This window comes from Rattus rattus, chromosome 4 (assembly GCF_011064425.1).
Source record: "Rattus rattus isolate New Zealand chromosome 4, Rrattus_CSIRO_v1, whole genome shotgun sequence".
Taxonomy (NCBI): Eukaryota; Metazoa; Chordata; class Mammalia; order Rodentia; family Muridae; genus Rattus; species Rattus rattus.
In genome coordinates this window covers 43,023,492-43,049,537 of record NC_046157.1, presented here as the reverse complement: position 1 = coordinate 43,049,537, position 26,046 = coordinate 43,023,492, and the positions used below count along the sequence as shown (strand labels likewise).

Genomic DNA, 26,046 nt, shown 5'->3' with positions numbered 1-26,046 from the left:
CATTCTCTTCCAGGTACTCTGTACCCCCTTGTTGACAAGGAAGAATCACTCTTACCACCCTATGCCCTTGAGAAGGAAGTAGGATGTCTCTGAAATTTCAATATTTAATATCCAAGACTCTTAAAGCATTAGAAATTTATAATGTTAAAGTTTGTGGTACTCTGTGGGACCAATTTGGACATTTCATTGAGGTCCAAACAATGGTGCCCAGTAGAGCAGCCTTACTTTCTTCTCCAGAGAACAGTTAAGCCAAATGGGAATTTTAATTCTCCAATACATCCTCTTCTATGAAAAGCTAGCAAGGGTACAATTGATTCTTGTGTTGAAGGGCAGAGTTCATGTAAACAAAATATTATATTTATGTATCGGTAGTTAAATTTCCAAAATGCCTCACGGTGAAAAGAATTGCTACAAACATTACTGCCTTCCTGTGATATTGTATTCTTTTCTGGTTAAGAGAGGCCAGCACATTTTAAAGATCTCAGTGGTTTCTTTCAAGATACGCGTAAGTGAGAAATGAATTTTATAATATCCATCATGTTTTCCATAAATATTCGAGAATTCTTTTTATTCCATTATAGTTTATTTGGGTTTGATTCCTACAGCTATATATAAATAAAGATGATAGCAAAGAATTACCTGGATATTTTAACCTTATTACTAAATATGAATAATCAAAATAACATGAATTGTTTTATTTAAAGGTGCTTTTAAAAATGTTTTAATTTTAGCATAATGACCTTTAAGATCTGTTGAAGCTAGTATTTAATTGATTTCTCCATGGTCTGTGACTAAAGTATGTGATTTATGTGAAAACAGAATCTTGTTATCAGGTTCTGGAGGGTAGCTAAGAGTAATAGGAGTAGGTTGAATGCTTGGTGGAGGTGAGATGGGGTGTCCTCTATGTGACCTTAGTGGCAAACAAGCAAAGGAAAGGTAACCTTTCATAGCACTGCAGTTTTTATTTGCTGGTATAAGATGTCTGTTTAGGGCTTTGTGCACTCTCTACTATAGGGAAACTACATTAAATTTTCTTTTACAGTCTACTGTCTTTCTCCCTTTCTCCCTTTCTCCCTTTCTCCCTTTCTTTCTCCCTTTCTCCCTTTCTCCCTCCCTCCCTCCCCTTCTTTCTTATTCATTTGTTTATTTTTACTTATCTTTCTCATGCTTTTCCTTACCACAGTGCCCTCTCCTTGTAGTCTCACTCATCTATCCTTAGTTAGAATTAGCGCTCTACAGCCTTGACAAATACGTGGTTGACAAATGCCAACTGTCCTCTACATTTCTTAGGCTAATTTTAGCATTCCTGTACCCCATTTCCTTCTTATTTTTCCCATATTTCTCCTATTTTCCAACATTGACTCTATCATGTGCAGAAAACTTTTCACAAAAGACATTTAAAATCCTTATGTGTTTACATGAAGGGATCCATAGTCAATTGAACTTCACCATTTTACTCCTATTACCTTTTCTTTCTTAGGGATTAAAACCTTAATTATCCATTTATGTTCTGCCCAGGGTATATTTGTATATTTTCACTGGAGTACCAGGCTCTTCATTGCAACAAGAACTATTTCTTAGAAATGATATTGGTTCTAAAATATAAATTCTGGTGGCAAGTAGAGTGACTGATTGAACAAGAGGGAAAAGACCAGGTCATGGGTTACTCTTAAGCCTTGGTGGATCAACTCTCTTGTTGATGATAAAAATGGCAGAGTATCTCATGTAATCTATCAAGCTCAAGTTTAAGAGACTCATTACAAAGTTCACAAATAGTTTACTGTTTCCTTTTTTCATTGAACATCTACTTAGCATCCCATACATCACTGCTTAGTAGTAGGTCTGTATTGTGAATGTTTTGTGATTTTCCATTCTTCTGTCTAATTTCCCTGAGTATCCTACCACAAGTACATTTGATTTTTCACAATTTAAAGCCATTTAGGGATGTTGTTTAAAGGTAGACTCTTAATCCCTTTTTATACTAATGCATCAATTTCTATGTTCCATTTCTCACAAATGTTCCCAGAAAATCCTGATATACGCTCTGCTTTGGAGTCTCTGAATATAGTAAGGGCGTTCTAATACTGTTGTTTAGAGTTTTTCCTCCAAGAAACCTGTTTTGTTTCACTACTGTGTAATTACTTTAGAACTAATTTTGAAGCATTTTGCCTCTGACTATTTATTCTTAATAATCACCAGCAAGTGAGTCACTATAATTCTAATTGGTGGAAAACATTCCTTTTTGTCTACTTTATAATGCAGGTACATAAAACTTTTTTTATCTAGGCTCATAATATACAACTTAGATAAGAAAATTTCTACACAAGCAAATGAGACTTCTACACATTTTACAAACATTGGAAGAGATTTTGTTTTCCAGGAATCTGTTGGTATAGTCACATTTAGAATTTGGATTTCAAACTTACATCATTTACCAATTTCAAGGATAGTTTCCATCATTATCATAACATTAGATAATATAAGAGGGCAATAGTATAATTATTTTGCTGGATTTAAATTATACAATTGAGAAATTCCTCTTCCATACACAGAGTAAATGATGTGTGACATTTAGTGCCTTTCATTTCAGGGACATCCAGTAAGGACATGGGAATAGAGAATGCAACACTGCTGACAGAATTTGTTCTCACAGGACTCAGTCATCTGCCCCAGTGGAAAATCCCCCTCTTCCTGCTGTTCTTGGTCATCTATCTCATCACCGTTGTGGGGAACCTTGGTCTGATCACTCTCATCTGGAATGACCCTCACCTTCACATCCCCATGTACTTATTCCTTGCGAGTTTAGCATTTGTGGATACTTGGTTATCATCCACAGTGACACCAAAGATGCTATTAGATTTTTTCACCAAGAGTAAACTGATCTCTTTCTCTGAATGCATGATACAGTTTTTTTCATTTGGAATCAGTGGGACCACAGAATGTTTTCTCTTGGCAGCAATGGCCTATGACCGTTATGTAGCTATATGCAAACCTTTACTCTACCCAGTCATCATGACAAATAGGCTCTGTGTACGTCTTCTAACAATGTCCTTTATAGGTGGATTTATTCATACTTTGATTCATGCAGTCTTTTTATTCAGACTAACATTCTGTGATTCTAACATAATATATCACTTTTATTGTGATATTGTGCCACTGTTAAAGATTTCCTGTAGTGACCCTTCTATCAATTACCTGATGATTTTTATTTTCTCTGGCTCAATTCAAGTATTCAGTATTTTGACTATTCTTGTCTCTTATACACTTGTTCTGTTCTCAATCCTAAAGCAGAAATCTATCAAAGGCATAAAGAAAGCTTTCTCCACCTGCGGAGCCCATCTCCTCTCTGTATCTTTATACTATGGCTCTCTTCTCTTCATGTATTTGCGTCCTGCATCTCCACATGTAGATGATCAAGATATGATGGACTCTGTATTTTACACTGTTTTAATTCCTGTACTGAATCCAATTATTTACAGTTTGAGAAATAAGCAAGTAAAAAAATCACTGCAAAAATTCCTAAAGAGAAACACTTAAGTTTCATATTATTATCAGGTATATTGTTATTAAAATACCACAGAAATCATGTGGCTGTATGTAGCTAGATTTTGTTTACTTGATAAAAATATTTGCATTGCACTTACCCTAGAATGTTTTTGTTGCTGTCTTGTATGCATATGAATGTATGGAGTATATATGTAGAGTGTATGTATACTTATGTACATAGTTACATTTGACCATGCACACATATGGGAAGGCTAATGGAATTTACCGGGTATCCTGCTCAATCACCTTATTTTCTTGAAAGACATCCTTCTCCAGATCTAGGTTCATATTCTGCTAACCCCAGAAATCCTCCTTTCTATATTCCCAACACCAATAATGCTATATGTGAAGTCCTGATCTTACCAACAGTGAAATCTGAAGTCTTTTTCTACTGGCATTTGTATGATGTACTGCTGGGGATGTAAACACAGTTATTCATATTCATCTTCTGCAGTAAATGCTCTTACCTTCTGAACATATCCCACTTCTCAAGAGCTGGAACTTAAATGAACTCTTGTGTATATATCCATTTCCTTAAAATATTTAAATTAAATTTTAAATTATATTGTGGTGTTTTGAATATGCTTGTAACATGGAAAGTACTACTATTAGGAGGTGTGGTCTTGTTGGAGGAAGTGCGTCACTGTTTAGGAAGTCTTTGAGAGGTCCTAATGCTCAAACTCTGCCATAAGATGAAGAGTCAGTCTCCTTCTGGCTGCCTTCAGACCAAGATGTAGAACTTTCAACTTCTTCTTTAGCAGCACATCTACCTGCATAATATCATGCTTCTCACCATGATGAAAATGGACTGAAACTGTAAGCCAGCCCCAATTAAATGTTTGCCTTTATAAGAGTTGCCTTAGTCATGGTATCTCTTCACATCAATAAAACTCTAAGACAGAAGTTTGTATCTGTGACTAGAGTTTTGCTATGATAAACCTGACCATGTTTTTGTTGCAAGGAATGTGGATTGGAGACCTTGAATTTGGAAAGTAATGGAATGATTGAAGTGGGATTTAATGCATCATGCTAGTAGAAATATGGAAGACAGTGATACTAAGGATGATTTGAATTTTGGAGATCATTCTTATAATATTTTGGTGAAAAATGTTGCTTCTTTTTGCTCTTGACTGAAGAGTATGCCTAAGACTAAGGTGAAGAGGTTCAAATTAATTGCATTGACAGAGGAATACTCAAAAAACCTTGGCATAGACTTCGACATCTGCTTTATTCTCATGAATAATGTTTTGAACAAGCATAGCAGACTTAGAACAGAGAAATACAAAATGTATGGTTCAAGTAGTAAAAGGACATTGGGAGGTGCCACAGAGCTAAATCCCTCATTTAAGAATATTAAATGGAATTAAGGGAGTGGTGACCCAAGGGCAAGATTGCACTCAGATAAATTCATTGTTTATGTTTTTACAATTGAACAGGGATAGTTATATCACCTTAGAAATTATTACCTTGCTATTATTTTCATTTGGACTTTAAATCTGAAATGAACTACAATCCCAGAATGTGGGGCACATATGTGATCTAGAATTTGAGGTTGGAAGACATAGGCTTTGATCCAGATCTTGAGGCATAGTTGACATGAAAAATTTATGTCTAGGCATGGTGGTACATACCTTTTATCCCAGTAGACAGAAACAAACTGATTTCTGACTTCATGGCTAGCCTATGACAGTGCCAATTTCAAGCAGAAAAAAATGCTTCAGTCCAGAGGTGGTGGTAAATGTCTTTAATCCCAGAATCAGGAGAAATTGCCATGTAGTCTCTGAGTTCAAATTTAGTCTACAGAGAAGTTCCAGGACTCCCAAGCATAGGTTGTGAAGAAGTTTGGAAAGAAAAAGCTGATGATAATGTAATAGGGCAAAGGGGCCATGTTCCAACCCCAGGCAGCAGCAGAACTTGGCACCTAAAGTCAGGGAATCAAGAGGTTACTGGGACAGTTGATGCTAATTAGCTAGAACTAAGAAATTTGTGGTGATTGGGAAAAAATCATCACCAGTAAAATCTTCTAGGATGTGTTTTCTGAGAGCACAAAGAAGCTGTGTTTCAGAGATAGCCAAGATTGTACTTCATGCTGCAATTGGTCTTGATAATATGTAAAAATCACCCAAGTCAGTTGGCATAAGGGGGTCAGAGAGATCATCTGAAGCTTGGCATTGTGAGAGGCCAGGAAAGGCCATTGGTGAAGATACAGCCCTAGTTGTAGTGGATGGCCCAGGACTGAGGGCTCATGCAAAAAAGTTGAGAAGGCTTGATATCATGAAGAGAGCTTATGAAAGACTACTGGTGAAGCCTAGTTACAGTAGAAGATGCTACCATGTTGGAGATGCCAGTTCCATGGGATGACCACCAAGAACGCAGACCCACAGTAGCAGTGCAATGGAGTCAACCTGTGACTAGAGTGCTACAGAGGGCAAAGCAGGATATGATCCAATCCCTTTCGAGGACCCCAGAATATCTTGTGTGGATCTTAGGTATTGGAACAAGAAGGTATAAAATTTATGTTGCTTTAGAGATCCTAAGATTTTAGAGAAGCCAGAATGTCTCCCTGCCAAGAAAAGCTGCTAATAGGGAATGAAATAGCCTAAGAGGAAGAAGTTTGTTTCAGTCAACAAAGATGAAAGGAGTTGGAGATCTGAAGAGAGTGCTTTGACATCAGGCATTGAAGATACAAAGTTTGGAGTTTGCCCATCTGGGTTTGGGTCTTGCTTTGGTCCAATATTGCCTCACTATGAAGTTTTGGGATTACCAATGTAATGTATGTCTTGTGATGTTGGAGGTTTGTTATCTGCTTTTGTTATTTTGATTTTATGGGGGATTACATTTAAGTGATTGGATGAATCTCAGAAGAGACTTTGAACTTGGACTGCTTTCTTATTGGTTATTTTATTTATTTACATTATTTACATTATATTTCAGTGTCCCCCCGCAAACCTCCCATTTCCTGACCCCTTTACCTATATGAAGGTTTTCTTCTACTTACCCACCCACTCCTGCCTCACTGCTCTAGCATCCCCCTACACCTGGGAATCAAGCCTCTGCAGGACCAAGGGCCTCTCCTCCCATTGATGCCTGATAAGGCAATCCTCTGCTACATATGTAGCTGGAGTTATGAATCCCTCCATGTATACTCTTTGGCTGTGGAGCTCTGGAAGGTCCAGGTTGTTGTTATTATTGTTCTTCCTTCTCCTAACTCTTCCATTGTGATCCCTTGCTCAGCCTGTTGGTTTGTTGTGAGTATGTGCATCTGTTTTTGCCAGGTGCTGGCATAGCCTCTCAGGGGGCAGCTACACCAGGCTCCTGTCAGCAAGTGCTTCTTGGAATCAGCAATAGTGTTGGGGTTTGGTGTCTGTAAATAGGATAGTTCCTTAGGTGGGGTGGTCTCTTGATGGCCTTTCATTCAGTCTCTGCTCCTTTTTTTTTTTGTTCCTGTGTTTCCTTTAGACAAGAATAATTCTGGGTTAAAAAATTTGAGAAGGTGGGTGACACCACCCCTCAACTGGGGAATGTCCCTATTTAATGGAGGTGGTCTCCTTAGGTTCTCTCTCACCCCTTTTAGGTATTTTGGCTAAAGTCATCCCCTTTGGGCCCTCGCTTCCCTGGTATCTGAAACTTTCTAGTGGCTTCCCCTAGTTCCCCACCCCACACTGCTACATATCTCTATTCATCTTCCTGACCCTCTGTACTTCTCTCTTTTCTCTTCCCATACCTGATCCTACATCTCCCCCTGTTTCCCCTCCCCTTCCTCTCTCCCTTCCAGGTTTCTCGTTCCCTCTATCTACCATGATTATTTTACAGACCCATCCCCCAACGAGGACTGAAGCATCCACACTTTGGTATTCCGGCTTCTTAAGCTTAATCTAATCTTTGAGTTGTATAGTGGGTACTCTGAGCTTTTGGGCTGATATCCACTTATTAGTAAGTACATTCCATGTCTGTTCTTTTGCATCTGGGTTACCTCACTCTGGATGGTATTTTCTAGTTTGCAGGCAAATGGATGAATTTGGACTTTTAACTTTGTTAGAATGTTATAGACTATGAGTCTTTTGAAGTTGGACTAAATATACTTTGCATTATGCTATGGCTAGGTTAGGCCTCCATAGTCTCATGTATATAAACAAACCCACGGCAGTCAGGGACTAGAATGTGATGGTTTGAACATGCTTGGCTCATGGAATGTTCTACTAGGATGTGTGACCTTGTTGGAGGACGTAGGTCACTGTGGGAAGGGCTTTGAGGGCTCCTAGTACTTAAGCCCTGTCCAGTGAGGAAGAGTCAGTCTCCTGGCTGCCTTCAGATCAAGACGTAGACATCTCAGCTCCTTCTTTAACACCATCTCTGCCTACACGCTGCCATGCCTCTTGCCATGATGATAATGGACTCAACCTTTGAAACTGTTAGCTGGCTCCAATTGAATGGTTGTCAGTACAAGAGATGCCGTTATCATAGCGTCTTCTCACAGCTCTAAAACCCTAAGACACATCAAAAGAGTTTTAATAAAATGTTCTAGTATAATAAAATAAAAGTAGTAGAAATAAAAAAAACAATTTAATAGGGGTTCATATGTTACTCATTATGAGATTATACATATATTAGCTGTTGTAGTAGTATAATACCCATGAAAAAGACATGAATATGATTTAATTGACACCATAGAGACACAGCATGTTTATATTTTAGGATGAGGAAGTGCTATGTTTCTGTAAACAAATACAAACTTAGAGCATATTGCTAGAAAATGGAAAAAGTCTTTGATTAAATTTTATTGAGAAATTATGATTTGCAATTCTTTTTTTCATCTTTATTGACTTGAGTATTTCTTATTTACATTTCGATTGTTATTCCCCTTCCCGGTTTCCAGGCCAACATCCCCCTAATCCCTACCCCCCACTTCTCTATGGGTGCTTCCCTCCCAATCCTCCCACATTACTGCCCTCCCCCCAACAATCACATTCACTGGGGATTCAGTCTTGGCAGAACCAAGGGCTTCCCCCTTCCACTGGTGCTCTTATTAGGCTATTCATTGCTACTTATGCAGTTGGAGCCCAGGGTCAGTCCATGTATAGTCTTTGGGTAGTGGCTTAGTCCCTGGAAGCTCTGATTGCTTGGCATTGTTGTTCATATGGGGTCTCAAGCCACTTCAAGCTCTTTCAGTCCTTTCTCTGATTCCTCCAACAGGGGTCCCGTTCTCAGTTCTGTGGTTTGCTGCTGGCATTCGCCTATGTATTTGCTGTATTCTGGCTGTGTCTCTCAGGAGAGATCTACATCTGGTTCCTGTTGGCCTGCACTTCTTTGCTTCATCCATCTTATCTAGTTTGGTGGCTGTATATGTATGGGTCACATGTGGGGCAGGCTCTGAATGGGTGTTCCTTCTGCCTCTGTTCTAAACTTTGCCTCCCTATTCCCTACCAAGGGTATTCTTATTCCCCTTTTAAAGAAGGAGTGAAGCATTCGCACTTAGGTCATCCTTCTAGAGTTTCATGTATTCTGTGCATCTAGGGTAATTCAAGCATTTGGGCTAATAGCCACTTATCAATGAGTGCGTACCATGTGTGTTTTTCTGTGATTGGGTTACCTCACTCAGGATGATATTTTCCCGTTCCATCCATTTGCCTATGAATTTCATAAAGTCATTGTTTTTGATAGCTGAGTAATATTCCCTTGTGTAGATGTACCACATTTTCTGTATCCATTCCTCTGTTGAAGGGCATCTGAGTTCTTTCCAGCTTCTGGCTATTATAAATAAGGCTGCTATGAACATAGTGGAACATGTGTCTTTTTTATATGTTGGAGCATCTTTTGGGTATACAGCCAAGAGAGGTATAGCTGGGTCTTCAGGTAGTTTGATGTCCAATTTTCTGAGGAACCTCCAAACTGATTTCCAGGATGGTTGTACCAGTCTGCAATCCCACCAACAATAGAGGAGTGTTTCTCTTTCTCCACATCCTTGCCAGCATTTGCTGTCACCTGAGTTTTTGATCTTAGCCATTCTCACTGGTCTGAGGTGAAATCTCAGGGTTGTTTTGATTTGCATTTCCCTTATGACTAAAGATGTTGAACATTTCTTTAGGTGTTTCTCAGCCATTCGGCATTCCTCAGCTGTGAATTCTTTGTTTGGCTCCGAACCCCATTTTTAATGGGGTTATTTGTCTCCCTGCAGTCTAACTTCTTGAATTGTTTGTATATTTTGGATATAAGCCCTCTATCAGTTGTAGGATTGGTAAAGATCTTTTCCCAATATGTTGGTTGTCACTTTGTCCTAACAACAGTGTCCTTTGCCTTACAGAAGCTTTGCAGTTTTATGAGATCCCAATTGTCAATTCTTGATCTTAGAGCATAAGCCATTGGTGTTTTGTTCAGGAAATTTTCTCCAGTGCCCATATGTTCGAGATGCTTCCCCACTTTGTCTTTTATTAATTTGAGTGTATCTGGTTTTATGTGGAGGTCCTTGATCCACTTGCACTTAAAGTTTTACAGGACAATACAAATGAATCAATCTGCATTCTTCTACATGCTGACCTCCAGTTGAACAAGCACCATTTGCTGAAAATCCTATCTTTTTTCCATTGGATGGTTTTGGCTCCTTTGTCAAAAATCAAGTGCCCATAGGTATGTGGGTTCATTTCTGGGTCTTCAATTCTATTCCACTGGTCTATCTGTCTGTCTCTGTACCAATACCATGCAGTTTTTATCACTATTGCTGTGTAATACTGCTTGAGTTCAGGGATAGTGATTGCCCCAGAAGTCCTTTTATTGTTGAGGATAGTTTTAGTTATCATGGGTTTTTTGTTATTCCAGATGAATTTGAAAATTGTTCTGTCTAACTCTTTGAAGAATTGGATTAGTATTGTGGTGGGGATTGCATTGAATCGCTTTTGGTAAAATGACCACTTTTACTATATTAATCCTGCTTACCCATGAGTATGGGAGATCTTTCCATCTTCTGAGGCCTTCTTCAATTTCTTTCTTCAGAGGCTTGAACTTCTTATCATACAGATCTTTCACTTGCATGGTTAAAGTCACACCGAGGTATTTTATATTATTTGGGACTATTATGAAGGGTATCATTTCCCTAATTTCTTTCTTGGCTTGTTTTTCTTTTGTGTAGAGGAAGGCTACTGATTTATTTGAGTTAATTTTATACCCAGCCACTTTGCTGAAGTTGTTTATCAGGTTTAGTAGTTCTCTGGTGGAACTTTTGGGATCACCTAAATATACTATCATATCATCTGCAAATAGTGATATTTTGTCTTCTTCTTTTCCAATCTGTATCCCTTTGATCTCCTTTTGTTGTCTGATTGCTCTGGCTAGACCTTCAAGAACTATATTGAATAAGTAGGGAGAGAGTGGGCAGCCTTGTCTAGTCCCTGATTTTAGTGGGATTGCTTCAAGTTTCTCTCCATTTAGTTTAATGTTAGCAACTGGTTTGCTGAATATGGCTTTTACTCTGTTTAGGTATGGGCCTTGAATTCCTATTCTTTCAAGGACTTTTATCATGAAGGGGTATTGAATTTTGTCAAATCCTTCCTCGGCATCTAATGAAATGATCCTGTCGGGTTTTTTGTTTGTTTGTTTGTTTGTTTTTTGTCCCCCCCATCTTTATTAACGTGAGTATTTCTTATTTACATTTCGATTGTTATTCCCCTTCCTGGTTTCTGGGCCAACATCCCCCTAACCCCTACATATCCCCTTCTCTATGGGTGTTCCCCTCCCATCCTCCCCCCATTACTGCCCTCCCCGAGCAATCACGTTCACTGGGGGTTCAGTCTTGGCAGGCCCAAGGGCTTCCCCTTCCACTGGTGCTCTTATTAGGCTATTCATTGCTACATATGAGGTTGGAACCCAGGTCAGTCCATGTATAGACTTTGGGTAGAGGCTTAGTCCCTGGAAGCTCTGGTTGGTTGGCATTGTTTTTCATATGGGGTCTCGAGCCCCTTCAAGCTCTTTTAGTCCTTTCTCTGATTCCTTCAACGGGGGTCCTGTTCTCAGTTCAGTGGTTTACTGCTGGAATTTGCCTATGTATTTGCCGTATTCTGGCTGTGTCTCTCAGGAGAGACCTAAATCTGGTTCCTGTCGGCCTGCAATTCTTTGCTCCATCCATCTTGTTTAATTGGGTGGCTGTATAAGTATGGGCCACATGTGGGGCAGGCTCTGAATTGGTGTTCCTTCTTCCTCTGTTCTAAACTTTGGCTCCCTATTCCCTGCAAAGGGTATTATTTTTCCCCATTTAAAGGGGTGTTTAATTTTGTCAAATGCTTCCTCAGCATCTAATGAAATGATCATGTGATTTTTATATTTCAGTTTGTTTATATAGCCTATTACGTTGATGGTTTTCCGTATATTAAACCATCACTGCATGCCTGGGATGAAGCCTACTTGATCATGTTGGATGATTGTTTTGATGTGCTCTTGGATTTGGTTTGCCAGAATTTTATTGAGTATTTTTGTGTCGATATTCATGAGGGAAATTGGTCTGAAGTTCTCTTCCTTTGTTGGGTCTTTGTTGTGGTTTAGTTATAAGAGTAATTGTGGCTTCATAGAAGGAATTCGGTAGTGCTCCATCTGTTTCAATTTTGTGAAATAATTTGGATAGTATTGGTATGATGTCTTCTATGAAGGTCTGGTAGAATTCTGCACTAAACCCATCTGGACCAGGGCTCTTTTTGTTGGGAGACCTTTAATGACTGCTTCTATTTCCTTAGGAGTTATGGGGTTGTTTAAATGGTTTATCTGCTCCTGATTTAACTTCGGTACCTGGTATCTGTCTAGGAAATTGTTCATTTCCCGCAGATTTTCAAGTTTTGTTGAATATATGCTTTTATAGTAAGATCTGATGATTTTTTGAATTTCCTCTGACTCTGTAGTTATGTCTCCCTTTTCATTTCTGATTTTGTTAATTTGGACACACTCTCTGTGTCCTCTCATTAGTCTGGCTAAGGGTTTATCTATTTTGTTGATTTTCTCAAAGAGCCAACTGTTGCTTCTGTTGATTCTTAGTATGGTCCTATTTGTTTCTACTTGGTTGATTTCAGCTCTGAGTTTGATTATTTCCTGCCTTCTACTCCTCCTGGGTGTATTTGCTTCTTTTTGTTCTAGAGCTTTTAGGTGTGCTGTTGAGCTACTGACATATGCTCTCTCCTGTTTCTGCAGGCACTCAGAGCTATGAGTTTTCTTCTTAGCACAGCTTTCATTGTGTCCCATAAGTTTGGGTATGTTGTACCTTCATTTTCCTTAAATTCTATGAAGTCTTTAATTTCTTTCTTTATTTCTTCCTTGACCAGGTTTTTATTGAGTAGAGCATTGTTCATCTTCCATGTATATGTGGGCATTCTGTCCTTATTGTTTTTGAAGACCAGCTTTAGCCCATCGTGGTCTGATAGGACGCATGGGATTATTTCTATCTTTCTGTATCTGTTGAGTCCTGTTTTATGACCAATTATATGGTCAATTTTGGAGAAAGTACCATGAGTTGGTGAGAAGAAGGTATATCCTTTTGCTTTAGGATAGAATGTTCTATAAATATCTGTTAAGTCCATTTGGTTCATGACTTCTCTAAGTCTGTCTATGTCTCTGTTTAATTTCTGTTTCCATGATCTGTCCATTGATGAGAGTGGGGTGTTGAAATCTCCTACTAGTATTGTGTGAGGTGCAATGTGTGCTTTCTGCTTTAGTAAGGCTTACTTTTTGTATGTAGGTGCCCTTGTATTTGGCACATAGATATTTAGAATTGAGAGTTCATCTTGGTGGATTTTTCCTTTGATGAATATGAAGTGTCTTTCCTTATCTTTTTTGAAAATCGATTTTATTCGATATTAGAATGGCTACTCCAGCTTGCTTCTTCAGACCATTTGCTTGGAAAGTTGTTTTCCAGCCTTTCACCCTGAGGTAGGTTCTGTCTTTGTCTCTGAGGTGTTTTTCCTGTAGGCAGCAGAATGCAGGGTCCTCATTGCGTATCCAGTTTGTTAATCTATGTTTTTTATTGGGGAGTTGAGTTCATTGATGTTGAGAGATAATAAGGAATAGTGATTCTTGCTTCCTGTTTTATTTGTATTTGGATGTGAGATTATGATTGTGTGCTTTTCTTCTCATTTTTTTGTTGCCAAGACAATTAGTTTCTTGCTTTTTCTAGGGTGTAGCTTGCCTCCTTATGTTGTGCTTTACCATTTATTATCATTTGTAGGGCTGGATTTGTAGAAAGATATTGTGTAAATTTGGTTTTGTCATGGAATATCTTGGTTTCTCCATCTATGTAAATTGAGTTTTGCTGGATACAGTATCCTGTGCTTGCATTTGTGTTCTCTTAGTGTCTGCATGACATCTGTCCAGGATCTTCTGGTTTTCATAGTCTCTGGCGAGAAGTCTGGTGTGATTCTGATAGGTCTGCCTTTATATGTTACTTGATCATTTTCGCTTACTGCTTTTAATATTCTTTCTTTATTTTGTGCATTTGGTGTTTTGACTCTTATGTGACGGGAGGAGTTTCTTTTCTGGTCCAATCTATTTGGAGTTCTGTAGGCTTCTTGTATGTTTATGGGCATCTCTTTCTTTAGGTTAGGGAAGTTTTCTTCTATGATTTTGTTGAAGATATTTACTGGTCCTTTGAGCTGGGAGTCTTCACTCTCTTCTATCCCTATTATCCTTAGGTTTGATCTTCTCATTGAGTCTTGGATTTCCTGTATGTTTTGGACCAGCAGCTTTTTCCTTTTTACATTATCTTTGACTGTTGTATCGACAATTTCTCTGGAATCTTCTGCTCCTGAGATTCTCTCTTTTATCTCTTGTATTCTGTTGGTGATGCTTGTATCTATGGCTCCTTGTCTCTGCCTTTGGTTTTCTATATCCAGGGTTGTCTCCCTTTGTGCTTTCTTGATTGCTTCTATTTCCATTTTTAATTCCTTCACCTGTTTGATTTTGTTTTCCTGGATTTCTTTCAGGGATTTTTGTGATTCCTCTCTATAGGCTTCTACTTGTTTATTTATGTTTTCCTCCTTTTCTGTAAGGGAGTTCTTTATGTCTTTCTTGAAGTCCTCCATCACCATGATCAAATGTGATTTTAAATATAGATCTTGCTTTTCTGGTGTGTTTGGATAGTCAGTGTTTTCTTTGGTGGGAGAATTGGGCTCCGATGATGCCATGCAATCTTGGTTTCTGTTGCTCGGTTTCCTGCGATTGCCTCTTGCCATCAGGTTGTCTCTGGTGTTACCTTGTTCTGCTATTTCTAACAGTGGCTAGACTGTCCTATATGCCTGTGTGTCAGGAGTGCTGTAGACCTGTTTTCCTGTTTTCTTTCAGCCAGTTATGGTAACAGAGTGTTCTGCTTTTGGGCGTGTAGTCTTTCCTGTCTACTGGTCTTCAGCTGTTCCTGTGGACATGTGTCCTGTGTCCACCAGGCAGGTCACTTGGAGTAGAAAAGTTGGTCTTACTTGTGGTCCCCCAGCTGAAGTTGCTGTGGGGAGCTGATTTTGAGCTCTCCGTTAGGATAGCAACCAGGAGGGCCTGTGTTGCCTTTTTCCCAGGCCCCCTTCACTGGGGTCCCAGATGGCATTAGGTATTTTCCTCTGGAGTCAGAAATGTCGGCAGAGTGTAGTCTCTTCTGGTTTCTCAAGTGTGTCTGCCCCTCTGAAGGTTTAGCTCTCCCTCCCACGGGATTTGGGTGCAGGGAGCTTTTGTTTGGGTTCCTTCACATCCGGGCGGTGTCTGGACTGCAGGGGACCTGCCCCTTGATTTCCCCTATCTTCTGGTTCCCAGAGACCCTATGCTATAGAGAACTCCTCCAATAGACAAACATGGCCCCAGTTGAGGGACAAAGCCATGCACCCATCTCAAAATTTTTAACCCAGAAGTGTCCCTGTACAAAAGAAAGACAGAGACAAAAATGGAACAGTGACTCAAGGAAAGTCCATTCAGAGACTGCTCCACCTAGATATCCATCCCATTTGCAGACACCAAAACCTTGCAGACAGAAACATGGTATGGCTTTTCTTTGAGAGGTTCTACCAGCACCTGACCAATAGAGATTCAGATAGTCACAACCAACCATTGGACTAAGTCTGGGGACTCCAATTGAAGATCTAGGAGAAAGACTGAAGGAGCTGAAGGAAATTGCAACCCTATAGGAAGAACAATTTCAACTAACTGGACAACCCAGAGCTCCCAGGACCTAACCACCAAACAAAGAATACACATGGAGGAATTCTTTGCTCCAGATACATATGGTGCAGAAAATAGCTTTATCTGATATCAATAGAAGGGGAGGCACTTGGTCCTGTGGAGGCTTGATGACCTAGCATAGGGCGATGCTAGAGTGGTGAGGCAGGAGTTGGGTATTGGTAGAGGAGCACCCTCATAAAGGCAAAGGGTAGGGGGGAGTGGGGACTAGATGGGGAAGATTTATGGAGAGGCCCATACATGTTTGAAGTGTAAATTAATAAAATTAATAATAATAAACAAAAATAAATAAATGATCTATAGAGATACAGGAGCTAAAGTGTGTGGTCAAATGGTTCACTATCTATCATACACTAGTTCAACACACAGAAAAAAGTTATATGAAAATATTTTTAAAATGGAGCAATGCAATTCATATATTCCTACATACAAATATAGAAAGAGTACAAAGTAATATTGTAAATTTCAACAAAATTTGGAATGTGACTATTGGCAAAAGATAGAAGAGTGTATACAACTGTGAGCCTTAAATATTTTACACTAACCTACTTACCTACTTACCTACTTACCTACATACTTACTTATCTACATACTTACTTACCTGTGCTTTGTGCATGTGGGTACGTGTTCATGCCATAGTTGAGATCTGCTGTAGTCTGTTCTCTTCAGAAGGTACCATGTGTGTGCACCTTCTGAATCACACTTACATCACTTGATTTTGAGACAGGTACCTTTACCAGATAAACTACATCCATTCCCTGAATGTGAGTGTTTTTATAAACAGCTTGTTTGTTTGTTTTTAAATATGCACATAAAATGATGACTGGAAAATAAAAAAAAATGTCATTTGAATAAGCTCTTTGGGAAATGCCCAATTCTTGTTCTTGGGAAGGAAAAAAATACCCTAGTACCAGATTCTCATGACTGACAGCTGGAAGTGTTTCAAAAACTACTGATATAGCAGAGTGATTCAGTAACAACCTTGATATTCTCCAGTTGAGTTTATATTAGCTGAAGAATCATAATTAGGTACTACTTAAAGTAATAATATATGTTAAGTTTCAGGAATTTACAGAGATATTTTTCAAAAATGTAATAATGTTCAAATAATGTTCCAAAAATTAGAATAAACTTGATAGAGTCTGTGTTTCTAGTTGAGTTGTGTATGTTTTATACCTGCAAGCTCTTCCTCATGTAAGGTATAGAAGGGAAGGGGAAGTAGAAGGAAGGCAAGCCAGGAAGAGAGATGAGGAGAGAACGGAGAAGAGGAACAGAAGATTAGTAAAACAGAGGCCAGATGAGGAAATGGAAAGGGGGAGAGGTGAAGGAGGGGAAGAAGTTGAGGGGAGAAAAAGAGGAAGGAACCAAGGGAGCTCTTCTGTGAGGACAATGGGAGACAATGGAGGCAAAGAAGGGAAAAAGTGGGAGATGGAAGGTAGAGAAAAAACCAAAGAGTGCAGAAGGAGGAAGATGAATTTATCATAATCTAGAAAAAATGGGATAAAAAAATCACTCAGAAGGGGACATAAAATGGATATCAGAGGTGGACGGAGGGAGTAAACTCTGTAGGAGTGGGAGTGAGGAGGCAAAGCGGGATGGGGTTCAGGTGCATTGAGGGGGTGAGAGATGGGGAGAGAGAATAGAAATTGAGGTAGGGTGCATTTCTGAACTAGTCTGAGACCTGGGAAGAGGAAGACTCCTGGCAGTCTATGGGGGTGACCTTAGTTGAGACTCCCTGCAGTGGAGGATGTAGAGACTGAATTGGCCACTTCCTATAGCCAATTAGGACTTCCAGTGGAGGGAGGAGGGGACATTAACCTACCCACAAAACCTTCAACCCATAATTTGTACTGCCTATCAGGTGCAGGGAGATCAATATGGAGCAGAGATTGTGGGGATGGCCAACCAATGACTGGTCTAAATTGAGACCCATCTCAAGAGAGAGAGCCAATCCCTGAAACTATTAATGATTCTCTGCTATGCTTGCAGACAGAAGCCTAGCATAACTCTCTTCTGAGAAGCTTCATCCAGCAGCTGATGAAAAACCACAGACCAAACATTAGGCAGAGGTCAGGGAGTCATGTGGAGGAGTGAGTGGTTAGATTGAGCCAGAGTGGTCAAGGACATCACAAGAAGACCTACAGAGCGAACTCTCCTGAGCCCACCAGGCTCACAGGCACGAACCGCAACCAAAGAGCATGCATGGACTGGACCTAGGCCTGTACACGTTTCATTTTTTTTTTTTTACAGATGCACAACTTGGTCTTCACGTGGGTCCCCTAACAATTGGAGCAGGGGCTGTATCTGACTTTTCCTGCCATAAGATCGCTTTCTCCTAGCTTCTCTGCCTTGTAGGGCCTCAGAGGGAAAGGATGCATTTAGTCTTGTTATGACTTGATGTCCCAGATCGGGGTGATACCGTGGGGTGGGGGTGGGCTCCCTTCTGTGAGGAAAAGGGGAGGGAATAATGAGGGAAGGGGCTTGTGAAGGTGGAGCTTGGAGTAGAGGAGGGAGGGGGACTGCAATTGGGATATAGAATGTGTAAGTAAATAATGAAAAATATCAAAAAATACTATCTGTGATTTCATAAGGCACAGCAGAGATGAAATTCCCCAATATCTTCATGGAGACAGTGGAATAAAAACCAGAATGGAAAGCAATTGCTAAAGGAAACATGGCTTGTGACTTTGCATGCTTGTCCTCTAGACAGAGGCCTACTACATATGTTTTGTCCCATGGCTCACACACAGGATCCATTCCCACTGAGGCATTCATTTCCTAAAAGACTAACTTGAACTTATATTTTATGTCTGATGTTACATAAAGACCAAGTCTTTTTTAAAAATATTTTTGAGATTATATTATTACGTTATTTCTATCATCTATCTTTATTCTTATTTATCAGTCTATCATCTACTAATCTATTAGTCAGTCTATCATCTATTTCTACATATATATCTGTTGAAAATTGTGACTATATATTCTCTCTGTATATACTTATATATATATTCTATTCACTTAAATAGAATATACCTTCTATACATTCTATTTATGTAAATAGATTGTGTATACTCATAAATATATTATTTATTAAGTAGAATATATAAGAATATATATTCTTAACTATATAATATAACCTGCTTAGTCTATTTATTGTGTGTGTGTGTATATATATATACATATATATATATACATATATCTTCACAAAGACATATCTTCACAGAGACAGTAAAATATCTTCATAAATATCTTCAAAGATAAATTTTTTGAGGTGACTATTTGCTACTGGGTAACCAAGTTAAATCTTCTTCTGTGGGGAAGACAGTTCTTTTGTCCTTAGAATTTCTCAAAATTTTTTATAGTTATTTGTATAGGATTGAAGAATTTAAAAGATAGTTTCTATTTCCCCAGCTTTCAATCATCTAGAGAAAAGGTATTATTAATTCAAACTCTTGTCAGAATCAGAGGAAAAGTGGAATACTACTGAGTGTTTCAGTGTATAAGACTTTTTATTTGAGGAAAACAAAAAAAATTCCTAATTAGTCAATAAGAGATAAATACCAAAAACTTAGCACAGTAAATTGTAGGTTGCTGGGAAATTCTTTTTGTATTTTGATGAGTTTTATTTACACATTTTAAATATTTAGAGTTTTCACCAGTTTTTTTTAAACTCATCTGGCTTGAATGACATTGCACTGTTTTTTAAATGATGAACATATCAATGATTTTCATATGAATTGGTGAGGGTGTTATTCCTTATAGTCAACAAACAATGATAATATGACTGAGAAGAAACAAATGATTTAATGGGTACATTTGGCTGTTGCAGTACCATATATGATGGACAAATAATCAAATAAAGGAAAAAATTAAAAATATAGATATTACATTGTAATAGCATCATTTTAAATACAGATTGATAAACTTTGTACATATACTATAGTTCAGAAAATGTAACAGTAAAAATGAATAATAATAAAAGTGAAAACATTCTTGTTAGAAAGTAAATACTTTGTATGAGTACATGTTAAAACATAATCTCTTGAAATCAGATGTCAAATTGAAATTCAAATTTAACCATAAAGTACAACTTCCTTTGATGGTAATGCTTATAAGATTATAAATAAAAGCTTATAATTTGCTTAAAATTTTATTATCTGAAATTGATAAAGTTGCTAATGATATTAAATGAAAATTACCATTAGAAGTACTAACTTTATTCCCAAAATTAATTAGATGTGTTGTTAACTGTGGCTCGATACATTCCAATACTTCAACAGTTCTTTAATTTATTCCTGAGAATTGCAAACATGTTTCTTCATTACGAACTAATTTTATTCACGTGTTCTTGTGCTTTATAAACTTAAGCAAAATTTTACTTTCATTTCACCACTTTCTCTTATTTGTGGGTTTAGAAAAAGTTATTTTAAAAGTTGTCCAAATCAGGTAATCCTCGTTTTGTAATGTTGCAGAATCATCTCTTTCTCATAGTTCTTTTCATTGCATTTATTACTTCCTTATTTCTTAGACTATAAATGAAAGGGTTTAATAAAGGAATTACAAGGGTATAAAAAATAGCTACAGGCATGTCTTTATCTCCTTCATTGACTGAATGTGGTTGAGCATACATAAAAAGAAGAGAGCCATAGAATATTGACACAGACAGAAAGTGGGAAGCGCAAGTTGATAAAGCTTTGCCTCTACCCTCTTTAGATTTCATGCTAAATATAGTGAAAAGGATACAGGAGTAAGACACTAAAACTATGGTAATAGTAAAGACTTGAATTGACCCTGCCAAGACAAGTAATATCAGTTCATTGATATGTGGATCAGTACAGGAGATTCCATATAATGGAAGGACATCACAGAAGAAGTGCTTGATTACATGAGACCTACAGAAAGTTAACCTCAACAAAAGCCCTACTTCAATCATAGGATGCAGGTTTCCTGCTATGTAGGCTCCTGTGGTCATCTGAACACAGAGCTTCTTGGACATCATGGTGTGGTACTGTAGTGGGTTGCATATGGCCACATAGCGGTCATAGGCCATGGCTGCCAGAAGAAAGCAGTCTGTAGTTTCAGCAAGACAGAGGAAATAGAACTGTGCCATGCATTCATAGAGAGAGATCCTTCTGTCCACAGAAAAGAAGTTCTCTAGCATCTTGGGAGTGATGGCACAGGAGCAGCAAGAGTCCATCAGGGCCAGGTTGCCCAGAAAGATGTACATGGGTGTGTGAAGACGAGGCTCCATGTAGATCAAGGCCACCAGCCCCAGATTCCCCACCATGGTGACCAGATAGATGACAGAGAACACCAGGAAGAGAAGTGTTTTTAGGTCTGGGTGATCTGAGAATCCCACCAGGATGAACTCTGTTGTCAAGGAGTAGTTGTCCTCAGCCATCTCACTTGGTCTGTTGCCACTGAAATCACAAAGATATAAAAAACTGTGATGGTGAGAATATAATTTCCTACTTATTTTTTTTTGTTTTTTGGTATAAAAGGAAAATTTCTTAGTGCACCTGCTCTTGTCTCAGGAATGAAGCTAACTATGCTAGTTAAGAGTATTTATTTCCTAAAATTTTGGAATCTATGCTCTTTAACTCAAAATTTATAGGAGTACTTTTATAGTTGTAAACAGTAACTTCTTTTCATAGAAAAAGTTTTTTATGCATTTATGTAACCATATCATAAAAAATTATTGCACACATATTTGACTTTTATTGTTGCAAAATAACTTCTCATGCCAGGTTACTTGAAGATCATCAAAATAAATTTAGAATAACATTTTCTATAAATGTGTGTTTATTTCACATACTTTTTAATGTATTCAGTGAGAAAGAGAAATACTGTCTTGAAAATATTTTGTCTATAGATTAAATTTATTTCTATGAATTGCACAAAGAATTACTATGGACCAATGTGTGCATACATATATCTAAATAAAATTGAAGATATTTCATTGTTTAAATTTAGATATCTAAATTTCTACATAAAATAAAATTAAAGAATAATGATTTTAACTTCTTTCATCCCTTTTCACACACAGTTTTGTAAATACCAATTCTATTCTATTAAACATATTAATTTTTTAAAAATATCTAAATCCTTCCTCTGCTTTGCAAGGTTAATTAATGTATGCTGTTAATTATGGTTTTGCCTGTCTTATCTATTACTGAGCTGATCTCCCCGTCCATTTTTTTTAAAAAAAAACTTTTTGATTTTAAGACAATCTTATTATTAATCACTCTTTCTTCAGGATTTTCTGAAGTTCAGATAAACTTTCAATTTTTAATCCCCATGTTTTAGTCTTCTAAATAGCAAGGATTATACACCAGGACCAGTGATTACCTAAAAGTCACAATTTCTTGTCTACGATCTACATTACTTTATTTTTCTATATGTATTTGAATACTTTTACTACGTTGAATGCATTCTGGGCTTAGGTGTATTCTACTTCTGTGAAACATGTCATCAAGTGTTCTGAGGAGAGATAGGAATATGCTCCTACCTTCATCTTGATGACCTGGGATGGGCAATCTTGCCTTCAGCATCTTTATGAACCCTTTATCAGTTCATTGTTTCTGCACAGTCTGTAATGTGAGGAAGTATCTACAAAGGAAATTTTAATATCACTACCTTACGAAGATTTCTCTAAAAAATTAACTTGACTTTTATGATTTTATTTCTTTAGAAAATTATGCTCTCTAAAGTGTGCATGGCACATTAGAGCCCCAGGAAGATAGGTTTGCTTCTTTACTTATGTTTTTAAACCTTAAAAAAAAGTTTAAATTGTAAAGTTTTGAATTTAAGTTTCATTTTGTTTTAGAATGTTACTGTCAATACTTAGTGATTCTCTGGAACACATTGGCTGACAAACTGAGTAATATAAATTCTATGGCCAAAGTGGTTTTATTCTCTGGCCATCAAAACATTGAGAGATGTTAATAGAAACTCACTTTTTAAAAGTATTTACCTGATGATATATATAAGACCTTATTAAAAACGTACTTTTAACACATGCCTTTAATTAATCCATTTGTGTTCTTACACACACACACACACACACACACACACACATATATATGTATATATATATATATATATATATATATGGGAATTCTACCTTACAATCATAAAGTGATCTTAACTACAGCATTAAGCTTCACTTTGTCCCACATATCTATGAATTTGAGATGGAATAGATTGTCAAGAGAGGAGTAAAATTTAGGAAAAAAGATCATTCATTTAAAAATCAGAAAAGTGGGGTTGGGGATTTAGCTCAGTGGTAGAGCGCTTGTCTAGGAAGCTCAAGGCCCTGGGTTCGGTCCCCAGCTCCGAAGAAAAAAAAAAGAACTAAAAAAAAAAATCAGAAAAGTAAACATTTATCATCCTTATACTTAAGGTTAAAAAGTTAATTTTCTTACCAGCATTTCACTGAGTTGTGCTTTCTGAAAGTTCATATTTGCTTTATAGTGAAGGTCTCAGAATTTAAGAATAACTATGTCCCTTGATCTCAAGTGGGAGGAAGAAATGAAGATCACAGGCTATCACAGGTGATATTAGCTATGGCCTTTGCAGTACAATCTTAAAGACATTGGCCAAATCCTAAGAGGATTTCCCAACTCTGACATCAATATGGTTCTACAGAGATTTTAAGTCCTAACAAATATGAAATATTTGAAATTGATTAAAACTTCCCAATGAGAACATGTTCTTTACTGAAGTCAACTTGAAGATTACCTTGGTAATTTGGCTGCAATTGATCTAACTCTTAAAATCCTCTTCACCGTTTGCACAAACAATTTAAAACAGAAAATAGTCTAATAGTTTCAAGCTAGTTTAATACCTTAGTGGTGGATGTAAAATTAATGAGTTATAAAAACAATTAGCATTGTGCCAAAGAGTTGGCTCAGCAGAAAAGGCTGTGTATTGTCCGAGTATGAGAATTTGAGATAAAATCTCCAGCACCCACATTAAAAAAGTTGGGAGTGGCCTTATGCACTAATCCTAGTATTGTTGGTGAGGAATGGAAACAAGAGTATTGCTAGAACTTGCTGGCCCATCAGCCTAGCTTCATGTTTAAGAAAAAACTTTGTCTCAAGCATATAAAATGGAGAGTGATAGAATGGGGCAACCAATGTTCTTCTATTTCCTCTGTGTGCTTAAACATATACAAGTACTCTCATACATATATGTTTTCATACACCAAACACATCTTATATAGAGGTAGATTGAGGGATGGAGACAGACACACAGAGAGAGAAGAATAGGTGTAGGAATAGGAAAAGAGATATGAACAGGAGTACAGCTGGAGAGAGAGAGAGAGAGAGAGAGAGGGGGAGGGAGGAAGAGGGGAGGAGGAGGAAAGGGAGAAGGTAAGGGGAGGGGAGGAGAGAGAACAAGAGAGGGAGAGGGGAAGGGGAGGGGGAGGGGGAGGGGGAAAGGGAGGGAGAGGAAGAGGGAGAATGGATAAAGGAGAGAGGCTACTTAATCTAGTATAGTCACTGAACTCCAGGAGAGTGACAGAACCTGTACCCCAAATAAAGAGGTGGAAGATAACCTGAAGAATGATATTTGAGGTGGCCTAGGGTCCTAATGTACATGCATATACAAGTATATGCACATTCACACATAGAGAAATATAAAAATTAATAAGAAATATGATGCCAATATTAAGAAAAGAAGCAATGAAACAAGGTGAAGACAGAATATAATATGGTGTGAAGGCATTAAAATAACTGGGGAAATGATATAAATGCAAATGGAAAATGTTAAAATATTTATTCAAAAAGTGAACTTAGCCAACCAGGTAATGTGGGAAGCCATTGATTTTGAGAATTACCTACTATTATTGTATTTTTTTAAATTTACATTTCAAATATTATCCACTTTGCCAGCTTCCTGTCCATAAATCCCCTATCCCACCCTCCTCCTCGTTCTTCTATGAGGTTGTTCCTCAACCATTCAGCCACCTGTTCCCAGCTCCCTGCCCTGACATTCCCCAACACTGGGGAGTCTAGCCTTGACAATACCAAAGGCTTCTCCTTCTACTTGTGCCCACAAGGCCATCCTCTGCTACATATGCAGCTGAAGCCATGGGTCTGTCCAAGTGTAGTCTTTTGGTAGTGGTTTAGTCCCTGCAAGGTCTGGTTGGCAGAATTGTTCTTATGGGGTTGCAAACCCCTTCAGGTCCTTCAATCCTTTCTCTGACTCCTCCAATGGGGATCCCATTCTCAGTTCAATGGTTGGCTGTAAGCATTAGCTTCTTTATTTGTCATGTTCTGGCAGAGTCACTCAGGAGACAGCTACATCAGGCTCCTGTCAGGATGTACCTCATGGCATCAGCAATGTTGTCTGAATTTGGTGGTTGTATGTATATGGGCTGGATCCCCAGGTGGGGCACTCACCAAATGGCCATTACTTTAATCTCTGCTCCAACTATTGTCTCCATATCTCCTCCTATGAATATTTTTGTTTCCTCTTCTAAGAAGGTCTGAAGCATACACACTTTAGTCATCCTGCCTCTTGAGTTTTGTGTGGTCTGTGGATTGTATCTTCCATAATCTGAACTTTTGGGCTAATATCCACTTATCAGTGAGTGCATATGATGTGTGGGTTTTTATGCTTGGCTTACCTAATTCAGGATGATATTTTCTAATTCCATCAATTTGCCTATGAGTTTCATGAAGTCATCATTTTTAATAGCTAAGATGTACCACATTTTCTGTATCCATTCCTCTGGTGAAAGACATCTGGGTTCTTATAAGCTTCAGGCTATTACAAATAAGGCTGCTGTGAACATAGTGAAACATGGTCCACTTTGAACAACTTTTGGGTATATGACCAGGAGTGGTATAGCTGGGTTCTCAGGTAGTATAATGTCCAATTTTCTTAGGAACCTTCAGACTGATTTCCAGAGTGGTTGTAACAGCTTGGAATCCCTCCAACAATGGAGGAGTGTTCCTCTTTCTCCACATTCTCACCAGCCTCTGTTGTCACCTGAGTTTTTAATCTTAGCCATTCTGACTGGTGTGAGGTGGAATCTCGGGTTTTTTTTTTATTTGTGTTTCCTTGATGACTAAGGATGTTGAAAATTTCTTTAGGTACTTCTGAGCTATTCAATATTCCTCAGCTAAGAATTCTTTATTTAGATCTATACCACATTTTTAATAGGGTCATTGGCTCTCTGGAGTCTAACTTATTTAGTTCTTTGTATATTTTGGATGTTAGCCCTTTCTCTATCGGATATAGGATTGGTAAATATCTTTTCCCAAGTTGTTGGTTGTCCTTTTGTCCTAATTACAGTGTCCTTTGCCT

The 26,046-nt window shown here is 38.0% G+C and overlaps 2 protein-coding genes across 2 annotated transcripts; one reads left to right on the top strand and one right to left on the bottom strand.

Moving 5' to 3' along the window:
* The first annotated feature begins 2,601 nt into the window (after nt 1–2,601).
* LOC116897944 (olfactory receptor 187-like) lies at nt 2,602–3,537 on the top strand. Its single transcript, XM_032899344.1, has one exon. It carries the CDS (start codon nt 2,608–2,610, stop codon nt 3,535–3,537), a length of 930 nt encoding a protein of 309 aa, XP_032755235.1. The 5' UTR covers nt 2,602–2,607.
* Nucleotides 3,538–20,203: 16,666 nt separating this feature from the next.
* On the bottom strand, nt 20,204–21,130 carry LOC116897943 (olfactory receptor 5K3-like). Its single transcript, XM_032899343.1, has one exon. It carries the CDS (start codon nt 21,128–21,130, stop codon nt 20,204–20,206), a length of 927 nt encoding a protein of 308 aa, XP_032755234.1.
* Nucleotides 21,131–26,046: the final 4,916 nt, after the last annotated feature.

What these genes read in the sequence shown, in the direction of transcription:
- LOC116897944 (XM_032899344.1), top strand. Translation starts at nt 2,608, where the DNA reads ATGGGAATAGAGAATGCAACACTGCTGACAGAATTTGTTCTCACAGGA.
- LOC116897943 (XM_032899343.1), bottom strand. Translation starts at nt 21,130, where the DNA reads ATGGCTGAGGACAACTACTCCTTGACAACAGAGTTCATCCTGGTGGGA.